Source organism: Theobroma cacao, chromosome 1 (genome assembly GCF_000208745.1).
Source record: "Theobroma cacao cultivar B97-61/B2 chromosome 1, Criollo_cocoa_genome_V2, whole genome shotgun sequence".
Taxonomy (NCBI): domain Eukaryota; kingdom Viridiplantae; phylum Streptophyta; class Magnoliopsida; order Malvales; family Malvaceae; genus Theobroma; species Theobroma cacao.
Genome location: NC_030850.1, coordinates 30130263 through 30153817, shown reverse-complemented (window position 1 = coordinate 30153817; position 23555 = coordinate 30130263). Strand labels below are relative to the sequence as shown.

The 23555-nt window shown below is 33.1% G+C and overlaps 3 protein-coding genes across 3 annotated transcripts; 2 read left to right on the top strand and 1 right to left on the bottom strand.

Moving 5' to 3' along the window:
• On the top strand, window positions 1459-5767 carry LOC18613410 (elongation factor Tu, mitochondrial). Its single transcript, XM_018114426.1, has 12 exons — window positions 1459-1800; window positions 2124-2199; window positions 2322-2414; window positions 2509-2583; window positions 3004-3108; window positions 3210-3300; window positions 3392-3597; window positions 4106-4189; window positions 4399-4464; window positions 4553-4615; window positions 4894-5134; window positions 5310-5767. Exons 1-12 carry the CDS (start codon window positions 1610-1612, stop codon window positions 5378-5380), a joined length of 1362 nt encoding a protein of 453 aa, XP_017969915.1. The 5' UTR covers window positions 1459-1609; the 3' UTR covers window positions 5381-5767.
• LOC18613409 lies at window positions 6226-10104 on the bottom strand. Its single transcript, XM_007050625.2, is given in 6 exon segments — window positions 6226-7215; window positions 7744-7824; window positions 8122-8474; window positions 8476-8540; window positions 9055-9235; window positions 9715-10104. Coding segments are annotated over 6 exon segments (1275 nt in total). The 5' UTR covers window positions 9808-10104; the 3' UTR covers window positions 6226-6713.
• Window positions 18343-23291, top strand: LOC18613408 (BTB/POZ and MATH domain-containing protein 2). The gene is made up of 4 exons (XM_018127746.1): window positions 18343-18989; window positions 20406-20754; window positions 21258-21534; window positions 22747-23291. Exons 1-4 carry the CDS (start codon window positions 18574-18576, stop codon window positions 22923-22925), a joined length of 1221 nt encoding a protein of 406 aa, XP_017983235.1. The 5' UTR covers window positions 18343-18573; the 3' UTR covers window positions 22926-23291.

The window sequence follows — 23555 nt, the reverse complement described above, 5'->3', positions numbered from 1 at the left end:
TCGTGACACTTGAATTTCAAAGATTGTAACCCAAATCAAATGTAAAGATATCAAAAAAGTTCATCCTTATGTCCAAATTCTAAGTCAAGTTCGTGACTCTTGATGAATTTCAGAAATTGTAATTCACATCAAATATTTGTATTTATCTTATAATTTTTTCATTAAAAAATATTCGACGATAAATTTTTATTTACAATATATATATATATACACAAGTAAAGGAAGGGTACATTTTTTCTTTCAAAATATATTACTAGTATTTATGTAGTATTTTTTTTTTTTGGTAAAAGGAAAATTCAATTAATCAAAACATTAACTTACACTATTCTAGTCCATGATATGCCTAGTTTATCTGCCAATAACATAGAGGAACTATTTGGAGGTGGAACATTAAAGATGTGTAAACCTATCTCTAAGTCTTCATGGTTTGTAGCCATGCAATCGACTCCTCAATTGGCCTCACGATATATGTGAGTAATAGTGCAGTCCTAATCTCGTTGTATCAGTTCCGTAATCTACCTTAGTAAATTTGCATATGGATCCAGTGAAGAGTTCGAGCTTGAGCTCTTATGAATAGCCACCATTGAATCTGTTTCTACTTGCACCTTGTTCAAACCTCTCTCCCAACATAATTTAAGGCCTTGACGAGTGGCCCAAAGTTCTGCAACAAGTGGGTATGTTACACCCACCTTATGAACAAAACCAAAAAGCCAACTCCTTTCATCATCTCTTACCAAACCCCCTGCAGTAGATTCTCCAAAAATTCCTTTTGAGCTGCCATCCACATTAAGCTTTACATGTGAATGATTTGATCTTGTTCAGGATATTGGAGTTGCTATTTTAGATTGATGCTCTATTTTCCCCAAAATATCCCAAGCTTCTTTCGCCTTACGCCATACATACTATGCTGCATTATCTAGCCAATGAAAAGAACAATCAAACATATTTTTATTTCTCCAATGCCACAACATCCATATTGCATGAGAGAAGATGACTCCCCATGGAACTCCATCACAAAACTTTGATACAGATATATTCTCTTGAATCCATTGTTGTAAGTCCATTATAATGGAAGTATTTGAGCTCAAATCAGGTTGCATATTAAGCCACATATTTCTCGAGCAGTTGCAATCTCTTAAAGCATGTATTAAATTCTCAGTAGCATTACCGCATCTAAAACACAAACTTGAAGAAACCACATTCCTTTTAAACAAGCAATCCGCTGTTGGTAAGGATTTATGTAAAGCTCTCCAAAGAAAAACTTTTAGCTTTCTTTTAAAATATAGTAAGAGATAAGGTTTAAGAAATGAGTGACTGGTAATGGGCCGGGCAACAACAAATGGATCTTTCTTTGAGGTGGGAATATTGGGCCGGGCAGCAGCAGCGTAGAGCCCAAATTAAATGGACCGGTTACGACTTCAACGGAAACAAACGGAAATTAGCTTTGGAGAACAAGCCCTTTTTCTCTCCCTCTAAAACCCTCGACTCAGAAAAACGCTTGGAAGCTAAAACCCTCCCCAAAGCCAGCACTGAAATCCCATTTCCGCCACTCTCTGTACATAAAACCCTTTGCTCTCTGCAACAGATCAAATCAAAGAAGAAAAACAAAATGGCTGCAGTCGTCCTCCGAAACCCTAATTCGAGGCGCCTTTTGTCATTCTCTTCCCCAATTTACTGGTCCTCTCGTGTCTCCGTCTCTTCTTCCCATTTCTCAGTCTCCGATTTTCTCTCCGGAAATGAGGCGGCGATTTCTGCTAACGCTAACCCTTGCTGGAGATCCATGGCTACTTTCACTCGCACGTCAGTTTTCTCTTTCTTTCATTTATTAAATGAATTAGAGCTTTTTCTCTTCCTTTTTTAATGTAGGGTTTGTTTTATATATTAATATTGGTTTTTGTTTATGATTTAAATTTGGTTTAGTTAGTAAAATTGTGAATTTAAGAATAGGAACGTCGTTCTTTTCCATTTTCGGAGTTTACCAGATGGAAAAAAGTGGTGATAGTTTTTATGAGGTTTAATGGAGGTATCTATTTAAACATGAGAAATAATCAATGAAAGCAATGGGTTTTCATTTTTAACGATTGGAAATGTTTTCTTATTTGTATGATGGATTTCCTTTCCAGAAAACCTCATGTGAATGTAGGAACAATTGGGCATGTTGATCATGGAAAGACCACATTGACTGCGGCAATCACAAAGGTTGGCTTGTTGATATACTTGATAGTTTCTCATCACAAACCATATCACTTTCAAATAGTTCTGAATTTGTTATTACAATGGTGATCTGCATTGTTATGATAAGTTTGGTATATTGTGAATAGGTACTGGCAGAAGAAGGGAAAGCTAAGGCTATTGCCTTTGATGAAATTGACAAGGCTCCTGAGGAGAAAAAGAGAGGAATTACAATCGCAACGGTCAGTAAATTTTTTTGTTCTCCATGTCATGCATACTTGCTTGTTATGGCATAGAGAGGTTTAATGCAGCTTCCCAGTTGATTTGATTTTGCAGGCTCATGTGGAGTACGAGACAGTTAAACGTCACTATGCACATGTAGACTGCCCAGGACATGCTGATTATGTTAAAGTAAGCTGTTAGTTTAATATGGTAAATGAAATAATGTTATCTTTTGCTGCATAACCTTGCTCAAAATGTTACAAAGAGGGGATGACGCTAGAAGCTCTACAAAGATTTATTATAAGATAGTGTACAGGAATGCTGAAGCTTTCATGGCAAGAAACATGCATTTTTTACTTTGCAAATGAAACTAAAAATGCTTTTTTTATTTTTGGGTTTTTTGTGTCTATGTATGGGAAGGGATGGAGCTTACTGTTTTATTTGGAATTTACTTCTCTTGCTTGTCTTATCTGATTTGACAAACTTAGATTCATTTAAATGATATTAACCATTTCGAATCATTGATTCATTTTTGTTTGTTAACGTTATGCATGAATCTACCAATCAAACAGCTTGTGAACAGTGGCCTAACTATAACATGTTTTGCAGAATATGATCACTGGTGCTGCCCAAATGGATGGTGGTATTCTGGTTGTATCAGCTCCTGATGGGCCCATGCCACAGACTAAGGAACATATTCTGCTTGCCCGCCAGGTGGATATTCTATAGCTGCTTGAAGCTTATTTAGATGGAAGTTTCGTCTATGTGCTGTTAGAGTGTTTATTATTTACTTATAAAAAAATACCGGTATGCAGGTTGGTGTGCCCTCACTTGTGTGTTTCCTGAACAAAGTTGATGCTGTTGATGATCCAGAGCTGTTGGAACTTGTGGAAATGGAGCTCCGTGGTAGGTGGCCTTTTTGTCAACATGTCATTTCTTGTTTGTTCATTTCCGTGGCTTCTTTGAACTAATTCACATAGGTTTACATTTGTGACAGAACTACTTAGCTTCTACAAGTTTCCTGGCGATGAAATACCTATCATTAGGGGATCAGCATTGTCAGCTTTACAGGGTACAAATGAGGAAATAGGCAAAAATGCAATTTTGAAACTAATGGAGGCTGTAGATCAATACATTCCTGACCCCGTGCGCCAACTTGACAAGCCTTTCCTAATGCCAATTGAAGATGTTTTCTCAATTCAGGTAGAAAGCCGTGGATGTGGCCTTTTTTACTTGTTTTTTTCTTCTTTTGACTTGCACACATTTGGCTTTGCTACATAAGTTGCTTTAGCAGCTCCTTATTCATGGCTTTTGATTATCATCAGTCTTGCCAACATTGTATGAATGTTTTTGCAAAAAAGTCAAGTAACTAAGTTGTGGCTACAATATTAGTCATTTACCTTTTTTGCTCTGTTTCATGTTAGTATGTGGAGAGGGGTTTAAAATGCTAGAAAACATGACCTTTTTCATTTAAAATGCAGTCATGTTACGTTGAGATAAATTTTCTTTTTCTGAAGTTGGAATTTTAGTAATTTTTTGGTCTGCTTCTGGTATTTCAGTAAAATTTCCATCCTGTTGCCGGGGGGGGGCCGGGGTGTGGATTTTCTGTGTTCAATGTCATAAAATTGTCTCCATTGCATGCCAGAAGCTGTATCAAAATTTTCGGAGTTAAATTGTACTTAGCCTGATGATGTTGGTTGATGTCTTGAAGGGACGTGGAACCGTTGCAACTGGCCGTGTTGAACAAGGGACCATTAAAGTTGGTGAAGAAGTTGAAATTTTGGGTTTAACGCAGGTATATTTGTAAATTGAATTTTCTAGTCATTTTCTGTGAAGTCCATATCCATTTTCTTGTGATAAATTTGTTGGGTTGATGATGTCCTGGAATTTTATATTCTGAACAAGTCAGCCTGGTTAGGGTTGTTAAATGAAGGGTACAGTTCATATATTTTGATAAAATATCATTAATTGTTGTTTGATCTAAAATTTAGCTTTCTTCTGCAGGGTGTGCCTTCAAAAACTACAGTCACTGGGGTTGAGATGTTTAAGAAAATTTTGGATCAAGGGCAGGTAAGTGACTATTATAGAGACCTTGCCCTGCTAAGGTTTTTGCACATTTGGTAATGAACTATATTTATGTGTCTGGATACTCTACTAGGCTGGTGACAATGTGGGACTTCTTCTACGTGGCCTAAAGAGAGAGGATGTGCAACGGGGAATGGTAAATGGCACCAACCAGGCTTCTTTACATCCACTTAGTTCTCTAGAAATAAATTGCACTTTTTATAGAAACTCTAATCTATTTATGATTTATCTAGATTTTGGACTCACATTTGCCGTTATTACCTAAAACTTTGTGATTCTTTCATGCTTTGAGAATGTATTCAAACCTGCTAGCTTATGAAAAATTAATTTGATGGTAAATGAGTTTTCTTGGGCAAGATGTGCAAAAGAGAAAAAAGGATGTAGTACAACATCTGAAATCTTCCAACTGCTTAGGTAATTGCCAAACCTGGAAGTTTGAAGACATACAGGAGGTTTGAGGCAGAGATATATGTCCTCACAAAAGATGAAGGTGGACGTCATACAGCCTTTGAATCAAATTACAGGCCCCAGTTTTATATGAGGACTGCAGATGTAACTGGAAAAGTGGAATTACCTGAAAATGTTAAGATGGTTATGCCAGGGGACAATGTTACTGCAACTTTCGAGCTGATCTCACCTGTGCCTCTTGAAGCAGGTATGCTGCCATATTCCCTATTTTTTTCCCCAAAAAAGAATCTGAGAAATATTGGAAGTTACCATTGTAGCACTTTATCTGTGCCAAGAAGAGTTTTTTCTCTCCCTAGTTATTAAAGCTCCGAAGCATAGAAGATAGGACAGTCTTAATATGTTGCTTGCCATCAATGTAACAGGACAAAGATTTGCCTTGAGGGAAGGAGGTAGAACAGTTGGTGCTGGTGTAGTATCAAAAGTATTGAGCTGAGAAGTTGCTGTTCCTTAACATTTACGGTTTCTCCATCATGTTGGCTTGCTGAATGAAGAAATAGATGGATCAATCAGTCGTTAACATCTTACAAGTCTGCTTTTGGTACTGTGTTCTAGGAATTATTAAAAAGATAATTAAGTGATAAGAATTTGGGGATGTTAATGGAAAATTATTTTCATTCAGTTTTCAGCAGTGAACCAGTAGTCAGCATGTTATATTTTTTTCTCTTTTTTTCCGCAAAAATCATAATTGAACAGCTTTTTTGAGGTTATTTGAAAATAATAGCCATGATGAACAGTGCTGATTTGCGATGTAAGCCTGGTATCTGCACGCCATGACCAATCATTTTTCCTGGAGTACTTTTTGTAGTTATTAATTGTTTTATTCCCTCTTCTTTAGTTTATTTAGAATGAAAAGTGTATATATATATATATATATTTTACTTTAGCTGTAAAAATGGAATCTTTTAAACGGAAACAGGTCTCAAAACCCTACTCAGCAATGAGCTAGGCCTAGGTGGCATTATTATCAGGCAAAGTTGCATGCATGGCAGCTAAATTGCCATTGCCAGTCCAGTCGCCAATAGTCCAGCTTGCTTTATTTGTTTCCCTCGTTAAACAGGTCAATCTCTGAAAAAGGGTTTTTATGGTTGTGTTACCACTGTTATTGAGCAATAATCTCCTACACCAGTCCTTATAAGCTATTTTCTATTGCATTGAGCGCTTGCAAATCTCTGTAGAATATCTCCGAGCAACTGAATACCTAGCTGTTTCATTCATTCAGTAGATCATGAATTCGAAGAAAAACAATAAAAAAAAAAAGTTAATTTTCCCTAGTCGATATAGCATACATAAACTTTGCCCATTATAATTATCATTTGTGATTTTTCCACTGCAGTCTTGCGCGCAGCGTTTGGATTGACAAATCAAATGCCATTATAGTAGTTGAGAAAAGCTTCAAATACAGTGACAAAATTGTATTTTTTATACATAGTACAGGTATTGCTTTCTTTACCAGTGTGGCCGTGACAACCCTCCTCTCCATTTACAACTTACTGATTATTTTACATACAGAAGCTGACAGAGGATGAGGTCCTGCTCATATGTGCTCAAGGCCATCACAAGACCATACGGATAGCATAGGATTCAAAGTTCTCTTCTTGAAATATCATGCTTCAATCCCCCTCTCTATTCAGATATCCATGTCTAAGATCAATATACTTGAGTCTAACTCACAGCTAACTACCACATTTTAGTGATTAGAATACCCAGCCAGTCAAGATGTTATCCAAAAGACTAACACTGTCATAAACATGGGTTTTCTTCGGAATTCATGCAAACCTTAGCACTGCTACAGCCATCACCGTTGCAGCTCTGAAGTAGATCTCTTTGACACTTTCCTCCACCCTCTTAATCATCTCCTCATCCTTCAGACCCAACTTGCTAGCATTCTTGCTGATTTGCACGACTGTCTTCCTCAGCCTGTTAACTGCCCAAGAAAGCCAAACTAGCCCAAAGCCAATGCCAGTGCTAAAGAGTTTAGAAGAACTAAATGGAACTCTCCCACAAGCTACCTTACAAATAACAGAGAAAAGAACAGCAAGACCAGTCCCAGCAATGCCAGCAGAGAATTGGGTCAATAGCTCAGGAAGTTCGGGGCCAGATTTCTTCAGGGAAAGAATTGCTGTTCTGCCATGCCGTCTCTTATCAACCATCAAGGAAAGAAGGCTCTCACATGCATGGAAATAATTCTTTTTGTAGAGATCTCTCTCCCTGGCTAACTTCCTGGAGGCCTTCTTCTTTGGTGATGGCTTGAGTTTGATTTTCTCATGACTGTTACAAATGAGTTGCATAAAAATAGGAGAAATACTAACACATTTTGAACAAAAAAAAAATTTCATAAGAAAGCACCAAGAACTATAGTTTTCTCAGAAGTTCACATCTTAACCATGTATTTATAAGAACAAACCATCTTTTTGGTCCCATAACTAGTGGACAATAGCCAAGTGGGTATGTAAAACATGATACTGAATTAAACATGCAGGTCAGCCCTGCCATTTTTAGCATATTGGCTACATCATTTCAGTTTCTTTGATCATATTTTTTGTTTCTTACTCTATTATAATTTCTCCATTATTATGGTCTTAAATGCAATTGACATAAATGCAGAGTCACAACTCACAATCACAAGTCATTATCCCTCGGTTGTAGAAAATTTAGGCATAAATTTCAAGATCTCAAAACAAGATACATTCCAAGTATCTCAAGCTGACACTTTATAGAAGAATTATGGCAAGGGCAAGAGGATTGATAAATGAGGACACAATGAAACATTCTTTACAGAGATGCTCAGTTACATACCTCTTTGCAGGTGCAATACTTGCAACTTCAAACTGTGGAGAAGACAAGTTAGTACTAGCATGTGCTTCACTGCTCTGAGTCCTGTTTAATCACACTTTTGGGTCAGATGCCTTTCAAACAACATTGAAATCAACTTATTGTTTTACATTCTCATAAGATTAAACCTGAGCAACAAATTTAGTTTTATCGCAAACCAGAAGCACAAGTCGAATGAACTTAACCAATTAAGATAATCAGGTAATTACACTGTAAATACAAATGGTGACAGTAGAAAATTTTCATTCTAAATTTACTCTTCAATAATAATCAAAATACCACAATATAGTGCAGTCATAACAACACTTATTTGTTTGTACTCGTTGTTTTCATTTAACTTACCTGTTGAAGTTTGGAACCAGTGCCAACTGCTTTCTCCACTTAGTTGAGTTGCGGGATAAGTAAAATTTAGCAACGATTGATAGGATATCTGTCATCTCAGTCCCACTACCTGTAAGTATAACTCTACCATCTGGATTAACTGTAATTTTCGAATCACGCACCATCTCTCCTACAAAGTCTGGGAGAGGCTTCTCGGCATTGATTTTGCTACTTGGATAAATTAGAGAAGAAGCATAAGGTTGCTGATGCACACCAAACATCAATGGTTGAAGACCCATCAACTCAGATAGCATAGATAAATCAAGTTCCCCTTTCTCCACTTCATTTGATCCGGACATCAGAAACTTCAAGATGTTTTTCATGCCTCATGCACTTTTCAGCTATCCGAAAGCTAAAGTGTGCTGTCTCTGGATAAGCATCTGTGACCAGAGCAGGGTGACTATAAGCATTCTCTAACAGCTATCAGAGACAGTTGGGTGGAATAAATAAATAAGGAATTGACATCGCAAATGAATCTATAAGAATCTGATCTACAGTCACCAAAAAAAATTTCTGCTTTCTCATAGGCTACTAAATTCTTGCAGCATTGTATCGATTGGATTCCCTAATCTAGCTCCTAACACTTTTTCCCCCTTCAAGGATCACTTGTCATAATTATGCTAGAGCTTATTCCGCCTTTTCTAATTACTCTTTCCACTCATGTTTGGGGTGGGAGAGGGGGAGGGAGAGCAGAAGAGCATGATGCAAAGACTTGAATTTAAATCTTAATTCAAATTTTTAAATACACAAACTCTCAAACTATAGAATATTTTTATCAAGACTCTAAGAACAAAAATTGTTTCATTTAATGTATTTTCAAATGTCTCTCTCCTTGAACACATACCAAAAAGCAATTACTAGACCATCTAATAAAATAGCCAACAAGTTGCAGACCTGGTTTACCAATGACCATAGGCCTTTGTGCTGCTGGATCAACATTAACGATCAGTTTAGGCTCACATAGTGCATTAACTGGTTTACATGGCTTCTCAAATCGTTTGCAGTTCAGATCAAAGAGAACTGCTTGTTCTATCTCTTGTTTTACCACCTGACTTGACAAGTAGGATGGACACTCCTGCTTTAATCAAAATAATAATGATTCATTAGCAAATAACTAGTATCACAATTTTTACTAAAACATTTAGTGCAAAGAGAGAGAGAGAGAGAGAGAGTTGCTAAGCACAAATAAACAAAACTATAAGTAGCAAAATAAGAAGAAAAGAAAATAGTTGCAAATTACTGATGGAGCAAATCTCAATAACTTCTAACTCATATCAGATATTACACACTGCGGGCACAGATTTCAATTAATCTCGATTTGACATCAATAAGACACGAAGAAAACATATAATAACTCGAAAATATCCATGTTGAAATTATTGAGAATGACCTGTATAACTAAACAAAGTAGAATTATCAATCATAAATGGCGAACAGCAGCTCATAATTGAAATATTAACCAAAAAAAAAAAAAAGAAGTAACGAATTCAGATAACAACATATCAAAACCCAAATCATGAAAACCATAGAAAAGAACTTCAATAAAAACATTACCTTGATCATCCTGCCAACGCCTTGCTCTTGCCGAAAAGCAAGCCCCGGGCCCGGAGGGTACCCATGAGAAGGCATCAAGCAAAGCTTCATCATATTTTACGGAGAGAAACCCAGTCCTCAAATTCCAAAAATTCTCCCCTTTAGCTTTTTGTGACCCTTTTGTCACAAAACCATTCACGTATCCATCTCTAGACCTCAAAATCCTCGCTTTCCCCCCCAATTTTAAGCCTTTTATTCAGTGGTAATAAAAAGAAAGAAAAGTTTAGGATGGGAGATCTAGATTTATGTGATCCAATTGTTAGGATTGAGAATTTCTCTGGGTTTGGTACCTGTGGCAGGCGTCGCCTTGAAAATCCAGATTTGGGGACCCTAAAACAGACCAAAAAATGTCCCTGTTTTTATCTTGGATTCTTCCCAACAGTCGAATTCGTTTTGTTCAGTAGTTAATTTCACGACAGAATTAGTTCTTAGCCGTCTGATTGAGATGTAAGGGCGTAATGGGATGTACTCTAGTTCTGATTTTTTTTATCTGTAAGTCTTCGTGGGTGTGATGAAATACACTGGAACCAAACCTTCATAAAAATCTCGGTGGCACCACAAAGCCCGCTCGTCAGGGTTGACTAACGTGAAGTCATTTGTATCAGCGGTTAAGATTATCTCTCATCAAAAGTGAATTTCTGACCTGTCTGTTTTTTTATTGTTTCCTCTAAATTCGGTGGGACTCTATTAATTGCTGTATTTAATTACTTTAATTCTGCAATTATTGCCTGGGCGACGTTGTCAGCTTCGTTCATCTTTAATTAATATCAAACATATGATGCCATGTTTTTATTGATAAGATTTAAAAGTGTATCCATCATGTAAAAATAACTTGCACTCGAGTAAGTTTTACGTGATCTTGATATCAAACGAATCATAATTATAAAAATTCATCTGAAATCAAATTTATTAAAAATTTTATGTTTATTCGACTAAAATATTTAAAATAATTTTTATTTATTTATTATGAGTTGGGATTTATTAAAAAAAAAATCATGGTAACTTCCATGAACCAAGTCGGTGGGAGCAAAACTCCAATAATAGGTAGACTTATAAGGAAAAAGAATGTTCAATTCGATTAATTCAATAATATTTTTAATTAATCAATTCGATCAAACTGTATAGACCAAATTCCGTAGCCTTATGGACATTAATGCACTCAAGTCTAATGTTTTTAATTTCTTTTTTTATGCTTTAAATAAAAAGTATGAAATAAATAAAATTGAATTATAAAATCTCAACACCATGAGCTTAGAAACATTAAACTGTTTCAACAATTATAAACAAAATTACATTAAAATGCTCCAACAAATTACTCGTGTGTATATATTGGGCTATTTAGACCGTATAAATTTATTTTATTAGTTTAGTTAATTCAGTTAAAATAATTTTTAATTTCATAATCGAAATTAGTAGATTAACTTGAATTTGTTAGTACATTTTAAAAATAAAAAGTTACAACTCAGTATGAAAAATTATAAATGAAAAGTTATAATTTCATATATGAAATATATATGACAATTGAAACATCACATCAATTAAAAAGTTATATCGGTGTGATTATTGGATTGTACGTAGTTTTTTATTTTAAAAATTATGTTTTTTAATAAAGTAGTATTTGAAAAAATATTTCTAAATTCAAAAGTTAAGAGATAATTGAAAACATCATTATTCAAATGTTTGGATATGAAAAAATATTTGTTCTTATTATAATTCAAAAATTATATTTTATGGTATTAATCGTTATTTTTTTCATAAAGTATCATAGATTGTGTCTTGTAACATACAGATGTATGTTTAAAATATAAAAGTGTCAAAGGATTGCGTTTTTAAAAGAATAGACACTTGTGAGTCTATGTATAAAATCTAACAACTATTTTAACATACTAAAGTAGAAAATCAAGAATAAAGAAATATTATGTTTCGAAAAAAAATCAAAAAATAAACATACACTTTGAGTTGTCATCATCTACCAAAAGTGTCTGAACTCTTATAATATACTTATTGCAGAAAGTATGTTATAAAATTAAACAATTTTGTAATATTCAATTCTAAAATTAAACAATCTTACGATTCTCAAGTATGTCTAACGGTCTACTTTTGTAAGTGCATGACGAAGTTAGATGTTAGTTTCATCACATAACTCTCTTTTATATACCGAGTAGTGGGACGAACTAAGTTTTAAAAATAATGTCCATTAAAGACATGCATTGAAATCAATTTTGTCGACCTCTTTTAATTTCAACTAAACCTAGTTTGCACCAATAGAATTAATTGAGAACACTTGCAAAATTAATTGAATAATCAAATAAATCAAATTGTTTTAATAATTTTTTTTCAATTAATTCAGTTAATTTTAGTTTTAACTAAGTATTACTCACCTTTAATAATAAGTGTATGAATCTTCCTTTTCAAATAATTAAATTTGAATCTTTATTTTGTCAAATAATAATAATAATAATAATAATAAAAGATAATGTAAATATTTGACTTATAACTTATAATACATAAGATTTAGTCTTTGGTAAAGGAGTTATGATTTATAAACAAAAATATTAATTAAATTAATGGATTTAACAATATTAATGAAAAATAAAAGGTAAAATACTTTCACCTCTTAAGTTTTAATTGAAATTATACAGAAATCCATTAGTTTTCAAAATAAATACTCTACCCTCAAAAACTATTTTTTACTAGACACGTAGGTTTAGTAGTTAATTGACCGTTAGTGTTTCTATAAATTTGATAACGTGGTAAGAGTAGACTTAAATTTTCGACTGGTGCTACCCTTTCTTGGGGAGTTGGGGAGCACCATTATTTTTTTAAAATATAATAATAATTTTTTAAAGTAATAAAGAAAGAAAAGAGCATTTTAGTTTTTTCATAATCATTGTTAACAGTTTTTGTGCTCTTAGAATGAAGTGTCTATTTCGAAAATTAATTGATCCGCTTGAAATTTCGATTAAAACTTAAAGCGATAGGATCCATAAATAAATATATAACATGTCAACATAAAGCTTATTTCTTCATTATCTATTGTTAATTTATTATTTTCAGAGTTGTGTAAAGAAGCACCAATCTTTTTTCTTTTCTCTTTCCTTTTTCCTTCCTACGTTTAAATTGCGAAGAGCTATAAAGAAAACTAAAATAAAATACTAGTCGAGAATATTTTGAATATCATCTATAATATTTACTACTCGTAAATATACAAGTTGTAAGATCATCAAACAATTTATCAGTTTCAACATAAACAATTGTTAATAATAATAAGAAAAATCCATATAGTACAATTAAATGAGTAAATAAATAAATAAGATTAGGTCCTTCTTCTTCTTCTAACTGTATATATTTGACTTTGGGGCTATGAAGTGAACGTGAGTTAGTTCAATTCAAACCCAATGGCCAATAGGTCATTATTAGTGATGACTTGTGGAATTTTTTTTTTGGAGAGATGTTATTCGGTGCCTACTAACACCAATTAAGATGATATTTGTAAAAAAAAATTATAATTAATGTATTGTATAGTTGTTGAAGTTAGGAGAGTAATGCATTAAATTTAAAGAACAAATAATGCAAATATGAAACTTTTTTGAACTTTATTTTTTTCACAAAATTGATTAACTGAGTCCAGTGAATGAAGTTGTTAAAAACCGACCCATTGCTTTAACATATTTAGTTAGTTTCTTAAGTTTTAAATTTAAAAAGATTTAATATTATATAAGTTTGTAAACTTTTTACTTTTTTCAAATAAATTTTTATTATTTTATTATATCCAAATAAACTCATACCTATGATTTGTACTTGAATAATTTTTGTGTCAAGGAAATTTTGTTATGATATCATGTGCCTTAATGTTATTAGGTTTATAATCAATTGATATCTTGTACACATGTGAATATTAATATACTCTTTCGATGTGATGAAATTAGTTGAGTGAAAAAACCCAAATCAAGCGAAATTCAAAAAGGAAGACAATGAAAGTAGCAATGAAAATCAAACATAAGTATGTTTGGTTTTACTTTTTTTAATTTAAAAGTTATTATAAAATTTTAAAAAATAAAAAATAAATTAAATTAAAACTGTTTGATAAATTTATTTTTATAAGTATGTAAGTTTTAATTTGATTAAAATTACTATAAAAAGTATTATTAGTATTATATTTAATAAACAAAAATAAAATTTTTCTCAAAAGCTGACGTCTTTTTAAAATAAGATAAAAGAAACTTCTCTTTTGAATTTTTCCTAAAGTTTTCTTTTAGATTTTGTTTTTTAATTTTTTTCTTTTAGAGTTTTGTAAAATCTTACTTGACTCAATTTTTGCTTTTAAGAGATAAATAAGGATGAGCAAAATCCGGTCAAAATCAAATTAATTGACAAATTCGATTAATTCAATTTTGGTTAAATTAGTTTTACCGGTTTGGGTTAGTTAAAATTTTTGAAGTCGAGTTAATCGAATTAATAGACTTTGAAATAAGTATATTTAAAGGTTTTTATTACATATATGCACTCACACTGATTTTCTATATATATATACACACACACGAAGAACTAGATTTAGTCATCAAGTGGGATTTTCTTAAATGTATTGACTCATACATTTTTTCTATACTTGTATATAGTTATTCACTATATATAATATATATCAATACAATATACATATATACTATATAATTATATATAGTAAATATTAATACCGTTTATATTGTTTATAGTTATACATTATATAATATATATCTTAATACCCTATAGATAGTATACTTATTAATACACTGTATATACTATATAACAAGTATAATTAGTCAATAATTACAAATTAATAATATACTATGTTAATATATTAGTAAAATTATAAGTAATAATGTAATGTATCGTAACATAAAGCGCATTATTAATATATTATTAAATAAAGTAAAAAATACAAAAAAGTTAAAAAAATCTATTAAAACCGATTTAACCTGCTAAAGTCGGTTAATTTAAAATTAGTTTGATTTGGTTTATTTTTTTAGAAAAGTCAGTTAAGTTGGTTAATGGTATTCTTTAATCAAATTAACCAAATGCTCATTCCTAGAAGTAGATAAGATGAAAAAAACCAAACAAATAGGTAAAAAATATAATAAACAAAACTAAAGAACAAATCAAACCAAATTTGGAACATTGAGTAAACAATCAAGTCAAAAAAATAATAAACCAAATCAAATACAAAAATCAAGAATAGCCCCAAATCACAAAAAAAAAAATAAAAAAAAATCAAAAGACCAAAAAATAAAGAAATCAAGAAGAACAGCACCTCAATGAATCAAATAACAAAGAAAATGAGCATCAAAAGAAAGAAAGAAAATAAAACAAAATAACAAAAAGAAAAAAAAGTGAAAAAAGAGGAGAAGAAAATGAAAATAATAAAAAAAGTAAGAAATGAGATGGGAGGAGAAATCTAGAGGGGAAAAGGAATAATTTATAAACATAGCAATTAAAAATACCAAAATAACATGTAAATATATTAAAATCTTAAGACCTTATTCAAGACGAAGGAAAAATTGATGATGAAAAATAAAAGAAGACTAAAAAATCTTACAATTACAAAAAAAGTTACCCATAAAAAATTCGATTAAAGCTAAGTTGAAATTTCAATTCGAACTCACTAAATTTTTATGTACAATGAATTAAACCTAATTTAATATAATTGGCTTGTCATCAAAGCGGCGCACGCAGTTCGTACCCTCTAAGAACAGCTAAGCACCTATGGAACAAGCCAATTAAAAATCATTCAGATGTGTGGTACATGTTGGTCCTAATCAGCCATCTGACTCCAACTTTCAGCAAAATTCTACTATTAATGGTGCACTGACACCTTTCTCTGTTTTTAGCCTTGCATTGCATGCCACTTTCTTTGAATGAAGTACACCAAACAGAGTTTCTACTTTTAGAAGGGAGATGTAGGAGCAGCATGCAACTTTTGACATTTGAGATGAAAAACAGGGTAACTGATACTAACAATAAAATTCTAAAAACAGAAATACTGATATGTAATAATTTGCAGGGAAAGACAAATCCTACATTGAGATATTAAAACCCATTTATTCAAATTATAATCATGAAGATTTTCAGGTAGTATTTTCCCTTTTTTTTAATGGGAGAGAAAAGAAAAGCATTAGACGAACGATGAGTTGATTTAATTACCTAATTCATTTACTTGGATAATAAAAGATTTTGGATTTGAATATGGGTAGTCTTTTAAATATTATTCAAAATATGTCTCAAATAAAATGAGTAAAAAAAATAATACATTTTCGATTTAGTTTAAGAGTCAGAAGAGTTTACACATAATATTTAAATAAATCTTGAAATTATTAAAAAAATTTAAATAAGTTTTTATTTTTTTATTACGTTTAATCAAATTTTTATATTTTTATTTTAAATCAAATAAGTCATTATAACTAATAATTGATTAATTAGTATTGATCAAAATATCACTTATCATTTTATATACATTAATAGGATGTTGATATGGAAGGTGAAAGATACCTTATAGTCATGTTATCATATTAAATTAATATATCACATTATCATCAATCATATTATGTCAACATGTTATATTATCATCGATTTTGATATGTTAACATGCCATGTTAATGTCACAAGATATCAAATGACAAATGATATTTTAACTTTAACTCAAAATAAAAAGACATAATATACAAATAAGCCCCTAAACTATTTAGAAAAATTCAAATAAACCCTTACACTTTTTTTTTGTTCAATCAAACCCTTATATTTTTTATTTTGAACCAAATAAACATTTTATACTTTTATTTTGAATCAAATAACCATTATGACTAATAATTAACTTAATGAAAAGGTCATTTGTTATTCTATACAGCGTGACATTGACGTAAAATAGTAAAATATGATGATATAGCATACTGACATATCATAATTGATAATGACACGATATATTAATTTAATATAATAACATAATAATATAACATTTTTTACTTTTCACATCACTATTATATTAGTGTCATGTGGATATAAAACAGTAAGAGTCATTTTTGCTACTGACAATTAGCTATTCATTAGTTATAAGTGTTTATTTGACTCAAAATAAAAATGCAAAAGCTTAATTGAATGTAATAAAAAAATAAAAACTTATTTATATATTTTTAAATAGTTTAAGAACTTATTTGAGTATTATGCCAAATAAAAATATAAATAATTTATTTAATTTAAAATAAAATTTTGATTGAACATAATAAAAAGTATAAATATTTATTTAAATATTTTAAAATAATGTAAAGGTTTTTTTAGATATTAAAGCCAGAATCTCTCTACAACTAAATTCTTAAATAAAAAAAAATTGAGAGTTAAATTTGGTATTTAATCTCCACCTGATAAAATCTTCAGTCCTTGAAAAAGGCAAATGAGCAGTCTTTATCAAAAGATGTATACGACCATTTATAAGCGGATTGAAGATCTAACTAACATATTCTCTTATTTTTTGAACGGATTTATTTCTAGACGCAGTGGGGTTGCTAGGATTTTCAGGATCACATTGACTGTACCCTTGACTCAAAGCAAATAGAGCAAAGGACCTGAGTCCTGAGGGTATGTACTCAAAGCAAATAGACCCCAACCCCCCCCCCCGCAGGCCCCAGAAGGGGCATGTACCGTAAATGTCACAAAATAATGTAAGATAAAAAAGCAGTAGACCACAGCCGGAAAGTTTGTAAAATAATAATGGGAGTGCAGCACGATTGTGGTAGGAAATCCATAAGATGGGGCGTACGAACACTGGTACGAGTCACCCAGACGTGGTCTCTTCATCACTTCACCAAACTTTGGTCCCTACCCACCCAGTTTCTTGCCAGCTCTTTGTGGCTGGCAGTTCACGTCTCGAGCCTAAAGGCCCAGGCCCCCGTTGAGCCCTCAACCCTCGGCTCAGACTGTTCGGAGGCGCGCGCGTTACGCATTCAACGTCATCGTGACACACACATACGGCTTCTAGCTTAAAAAGGAAATGAAGGGTGGTGTTGTAATGCTAATTGTTACTAGCTTTGAAAACTTTTTGAATACTGGTCATGTTTTAACATAACAATAAAATCATCGTTATTTTCGCGATTTATAGAGTTAAAATCAACATATAGATATATTTATATTTTAAACTGTTACATTTACATAATATTGATTATAATAATCAGGTAGTTACATTTTGTTGTACCATGAAAATTATTTTGTAAAAGTCAAAGAAATCCTCTTTTATATATATATATATAAAGAAGAAAATAGAGAATGCATATCAGTGAAAAGTATAGGAGCGTAACACGCTACATCTAAAGAATTATATAAAAAAACGGAGGAGGGAGTATTTTATCAAGTAGGATTCCTTCCGAAGTTGGACCTTGTTTACCAGAATGCCCATCTATGGACAGCTGTTATCGTCAAAAAAGCGAGTGGCGTTCAAACCCACAATACATTCAGAAGAAAAACGCTTTACCGCTTTCTCTCCACCAATAATTCTCTCATTCACAAAAACAAAAAAAAAACAAAAAAAAGAAATTGGTACCCTAATAAAATGAAATTCATTATTATTACGTATGTCAATAAAGTCATCATCTTCGATCATTCTCCCCCTCTCCCATTTGGCTTCCTCTCTCTCTCTCTCTCCGAAACCCTAGAAATTCACCCTCCGGTTAACAGAAGAAAAAAAAAAGAACACCTAAATTTTCTCAAAAGCCCCTCCTTTTCCCGAGAAAATCCTTTTCAATTTAACGGAGAAGAAAATAAAACCCAATTTCGTAAGGAAACTTAGAATTGGGGGGGCATATGGGGAGGGTTCTACGGGAAACATCGAAGCCATCCTCGTCGTCGGCCTCCTCCGTCAGCGCCACCACGACCTCGACGTCGGTGACGGAGACGGTGAACGGGTCTCACCAGTTCAAGATCACGGGGTATTCGCTGTCTAAAGGCTTGGGGATCGGCAAATACATAGCTTCTGACACTTTCATGGTGGGTGGATATTTGTGGGCGATCTATTTTTATCCCGATGGGAAGAGCCCCGAAGATAATGCCGCCTACGTTTCGTTGTTCATCGCTTTGGCGAGCGAGGGGACCGATGTTAGGGCGCTTTTTGAGCTCACACTTTTGGATCAGAGCGGGAAAGAGAGGCATAAGGTGCATAGCCATTTTGGGAGGACGCTTGAGAGTGGGCCGTATACGCTTAAGTATCGCGGCAGCATGTGGTAAGGGTTTCTTTTCTTTATTTTTTTTTTGGGGGGGGGGGGGGTGGTTTTTTTGGGAGTTTGATCTTTGATTTGGTTATTTTGATCGGAATTATGAGATGGTTTTTTTGGGTTGTACTTTGGTGAATTTATTTGGGATGATTGAAGTTTTGGTGGGTTTTGGGGTTTGATGGGTTAATGGTTCTTCTGTTGTAATTTGTTATGGGTTTTAAGTGTCTTGCTGGACACTAAGAAAAGCATGATGGGTTGCTTGTGGTTCTTGTGTTGTAATTTGTAATTCGCAGGTTAACTTTGTTGTTTAAGGGTGTTATCTTGAGTTTTTTCTTTTGTTCCATTTATCGAGCTTTACATTGGTTCTTAGGGAGCTGGGATGTTTGTATAAAATGTGTGTTGCCTATGTAGTACATAAAATAGCAACACAATAGGGGGAATTTGGAGGAATGATTTTCTGTGACATTGTTTGAGATATCAAAAGAGGTTGGGGTGGCTGGCAGAACATAATGTCACAAGTGCTAGCGATCTTGTGAATTTTGATGTGTCTTTTGCATACAATCCTTTTTAGTTCACCGATAATTATTCTAAAATTATATTATAAATGTTATTAGTCTCTATTCTGTGATTCATGCAAATGCATTATGTTTTGCCCATTACTTGTTCTCCAGCTTACTTCCTGGCTTTAACATTCACTGTCATAATTATTATTTTTTCTTTCTTTCCTTCTCCATGTGTCATTACGACTCTATGACATGCAAATCTTAATTTATTTTGAAAGATAAATTTAATGTCAAAATTGTGTATATTGTTCTGGGGATAGGTTGTTTGGTTCAGTGACAAGAAACAAAAGTCAATTATTGGGCAATATGTCTGCTTTCTCATTTTGAGCTTTTCATGTGTATTAAAGTTACTTTTTATTAAGTATTGTTACTAAATATTGAATGTTTTCAGCCAATTGTTTTAAGTTTGTACTTTTTTGTATTTTGCAATTTTCTATTTGAATTATTTTCTGACGCATTGCTTGTGTCTGATTTCTATTATGCTCATTGTCAATCCAAACAGTTTAATGTTTCTGCGGCTTGTGTATTTTGTGTCATCGTATTAGTATTAAGTATTCTTTGAAGCATTTGGTCACACTCAAGTCAGACATACCAAACTCTTCTAATTTTTTGTTTTGTTTGAACTTAGCTAACTAGACAATAAATGTTCGTTGAGACATTTGTGGGTTGTAATATATCAGAATTGACTCGGGGGTTCTTAGCTTCTATGTTTGATGGGGGATTTGTCAATTTCTAGGGTTTGACTCCCTCTTCCTGCTGAAAAATGAACAACAAGAAGCATATTTTATTTGTTTTCCTTATTTATCGTGGTGTATGATAACCTTTGGTGAGTAGAGAAGTAAGTCATTTGATTTTGCTGCAGGGGATATAAACGATTTTTCAAAAGAACTCTACTGGAGCAATCAGACTACCTCAAAGACAATTGCCTCTCTGTTCACTGTAGTGTTGGTGTTGTTAAGTCACATACAGAGGGTCCTAAGGTCTACTCCATAGCTGTTCCACCTTCGAACATCGGTCATCATTTTGGGCAACTACTAGAAAGTGGAAAGGGAACTGATGTAAGCTTTGAAGTTGATGGGGAAGTCTTTCCTGCCCACAAGTTGGTACTTGCTGCTCGTTCACCTGTGTTTAGGGCACAACTTTTTGGTCCAATGAAGGATCAGAATACACGGAAAATAAAAGTTGAAGACATGGAAGCTCCAGTTTTTAAGGTTCACTAAAATACCACCTCTTCTTATGTTGGACAAAAACTCATGCTACTTTTTGTGCATGATAATGCATGGGCAATCGATGCATGGTGTCAACTTGCCATGGATAGCATGCACTGGCCTTAGATGTATGATACCAACTGGCCTTGTTAGCATGCCTGATGTCAATAATTAGTTATTAAAAATTCCATAATCAAAGCTATATGGTGAGGCGGCTGATGCAATGTCTTAAAAAGCAGAATCTGAATGTGGCTTGTACTGTCTTAAGCTTTTAGTTGATTGCTTCATAGAACACAGAAGTGGGTGGCTAATGGTTGTACATATAGCGTGTAACTCATGAGTATTGGTTTCTTTACATTTCTTAAAATTATGATATTTATGCCTTATCTCAAGTCTTCAATTAATTACTTGTCAAGTCAAATCAAATTGACTATTAATATTCATGCAATCTATAGTAATGATTACTGATATACTATTATCTCTATGCCTTATTTTGTACTTTGCAGGCTTTACTTCACTTTATATACTGGGATTGTCTACCTGACATGCAAGAACTCACTGGTCTCAATTCAAAGTGGGCGTCGACATTGATGTCTCAGCATCTGCTTGCAGCTGCAGATAGGTATGGCCTAGATAGGCTGCGATTGCTCTGTGAGGCCAATCTTTGTGAGGATGTTGCAATCAACACTGTGGCAACTACATTAGCCTTGGCTGAGCAGCACCATTGTTTCCAGCTGAAAGCTGTGTGTCTCAAGTTTGTTGCGATGCCAGAAAATCTAAGAGGTGAATCTATTTTTGTTTTGATATTACATCAATATTGCATTGGGTATCCTATGTTATAACTCGTAAATGTCATTTTAGTAGAAAAAACTTAACTGAGTATGCTAGTTATCAGTTGAACCAAGGTTCTTTGGTTCTTTAAACTGGAAATTATTGAAATTATGGATTCATCAAGCCAAAATTGGTGACAGGATTAAAAAATTGTCATAGAAGCATTGTATTTGAATGAGTCATCTTGTAGCTCTTTAATTCCAGGCCACATAGAGGAGTTTGGTTGGAAAGTAAATAGGTTTTGTCATTTATTAAGATATGTCTTATTGTAATGGTATGTCCCATAAATGCTAAAGTTAAATGCAGTGGCAGCTGGTTTGGTGTAGAGTTTTTCTGTCATGTGATTGTGTCTTAAGCCTTTCATGATAAATGCATCCATTCTTCTTGCAAGCAAACATAAGAAACGCTTAGCATCCATTTCAAGATTTGGTGCTTGTCCTTTGTCGAAAGCTTGGAATTTTCACCCTTCATACAACTGTTATGAATTGCTCATTCGGGTTTCAGATAGTAATTTGACTGCATATGCATTATGCAATGGTTGTTGCAATGAGATGGAGACCTGAAGTGTGAGTTTTTACAAGTGTTTAACTTTTGAAAGTATTTCCTCTACTTTTTCACAGAAAAGGCTATTGGGCTTGCACTATCAAAAAGTGCATAAATTTGGGAAAGGAAGTCATGTTGCTCTCTGCATTTGTATTAAACCTGATATACACGGAAATCACATTTTTCATAGGAGTAGATGTTAAGTTTTTGTTGTAAGCCATCCTAGGACAGTATTAACTGGAGGAACACCAGTTGATTATCGTCTGTTTTTGTAAGTAATAGTTCTATATAATGAAATGATCCTCTTTAATCTTCAAAAAAAAAAAAAAGATGTTAAGTTTTTCTCATAGGAAGATATTTTATTACAGTTTGGTTGCAGAAACCCAAAAAGATTTTTTTTTCTATGGTAATCTCAGATAAAATGAATGATTCTGCCTGCATTTATTCATATCCATCATCAGGCAGAAAATTTCTCTAAGTAGTTACAAGATTTATCCCATTGTCAGTATTCTGGTTCTTGCAAATTTTATCTTATGTTGGATAAATTACAATGATGTGTGTTTTGTTTAACAATGTTTTCCTTGACTGAATTATTTGTATTTTGTTTATTTGGTTTTGCAGCTGTAATGCAAACTGATGGATTTGAGTACTTGAAGGAAAGTTGCCCGTCTGTCTTGACTGAGCTTTTGGAGTATGTGGCTAGAGTGAATGAGCATTCAGTGATTGTATGCAGACATGGGAATGAGGCCATCCTTGATGGAAGTGATGCCAATGGTAGGCGGGTGAAGCAACGGCTATAGTAGCAGCAGCTTGCCATAGTTTCCTTCGTAGGTTAAAAAAAAAAATGAAGAAAAAAAAATGAATGAAGAAAAGGAAAATATATTTCTCTAGGAATAGGAAAAAATTTTCCAGTGCTAAGCTTTGGTATTTGTAAGAGATGTAAATGTAGTTGTTCATTTGGTGTCCATTGTTTGCGTTGTATTGGGAATGAGAAGTGTTTCCAAAATTGTAGTTTTTCCATAACTTGCCCTTTCAGATTTGTAGTAGTTGGTATCACTCTGATTACTGATTTGTGTGTGGAGGATTGATTGACGTCCTAGCAGCTAATGTTACAGACGGCAAGTGTTTACTAATGTCCATTCACTTTTACAAATATTATTTCATTATTTCTTTTTTCCAATTATAAAAGCTTTAAGGGTCGGCTTCCTCCTATAGTTCTTTATAGTTGAACAGGGGTGGTGGGCCAAACGTGAATTATTATTGTACGTTGTTTGTGACGAAATGGCAATGAATAATGAAATCGTTGAGGGTAGGAGGAATTGAACCGAGGTTGGATGTATTGTTGGAACACTAAATAAGAAGGGCCATAGCCCTTATGGATGGCTTCGAGGCCCAAAATCAGAGTGGGAGACGGGCTTTCCCGGCAAACC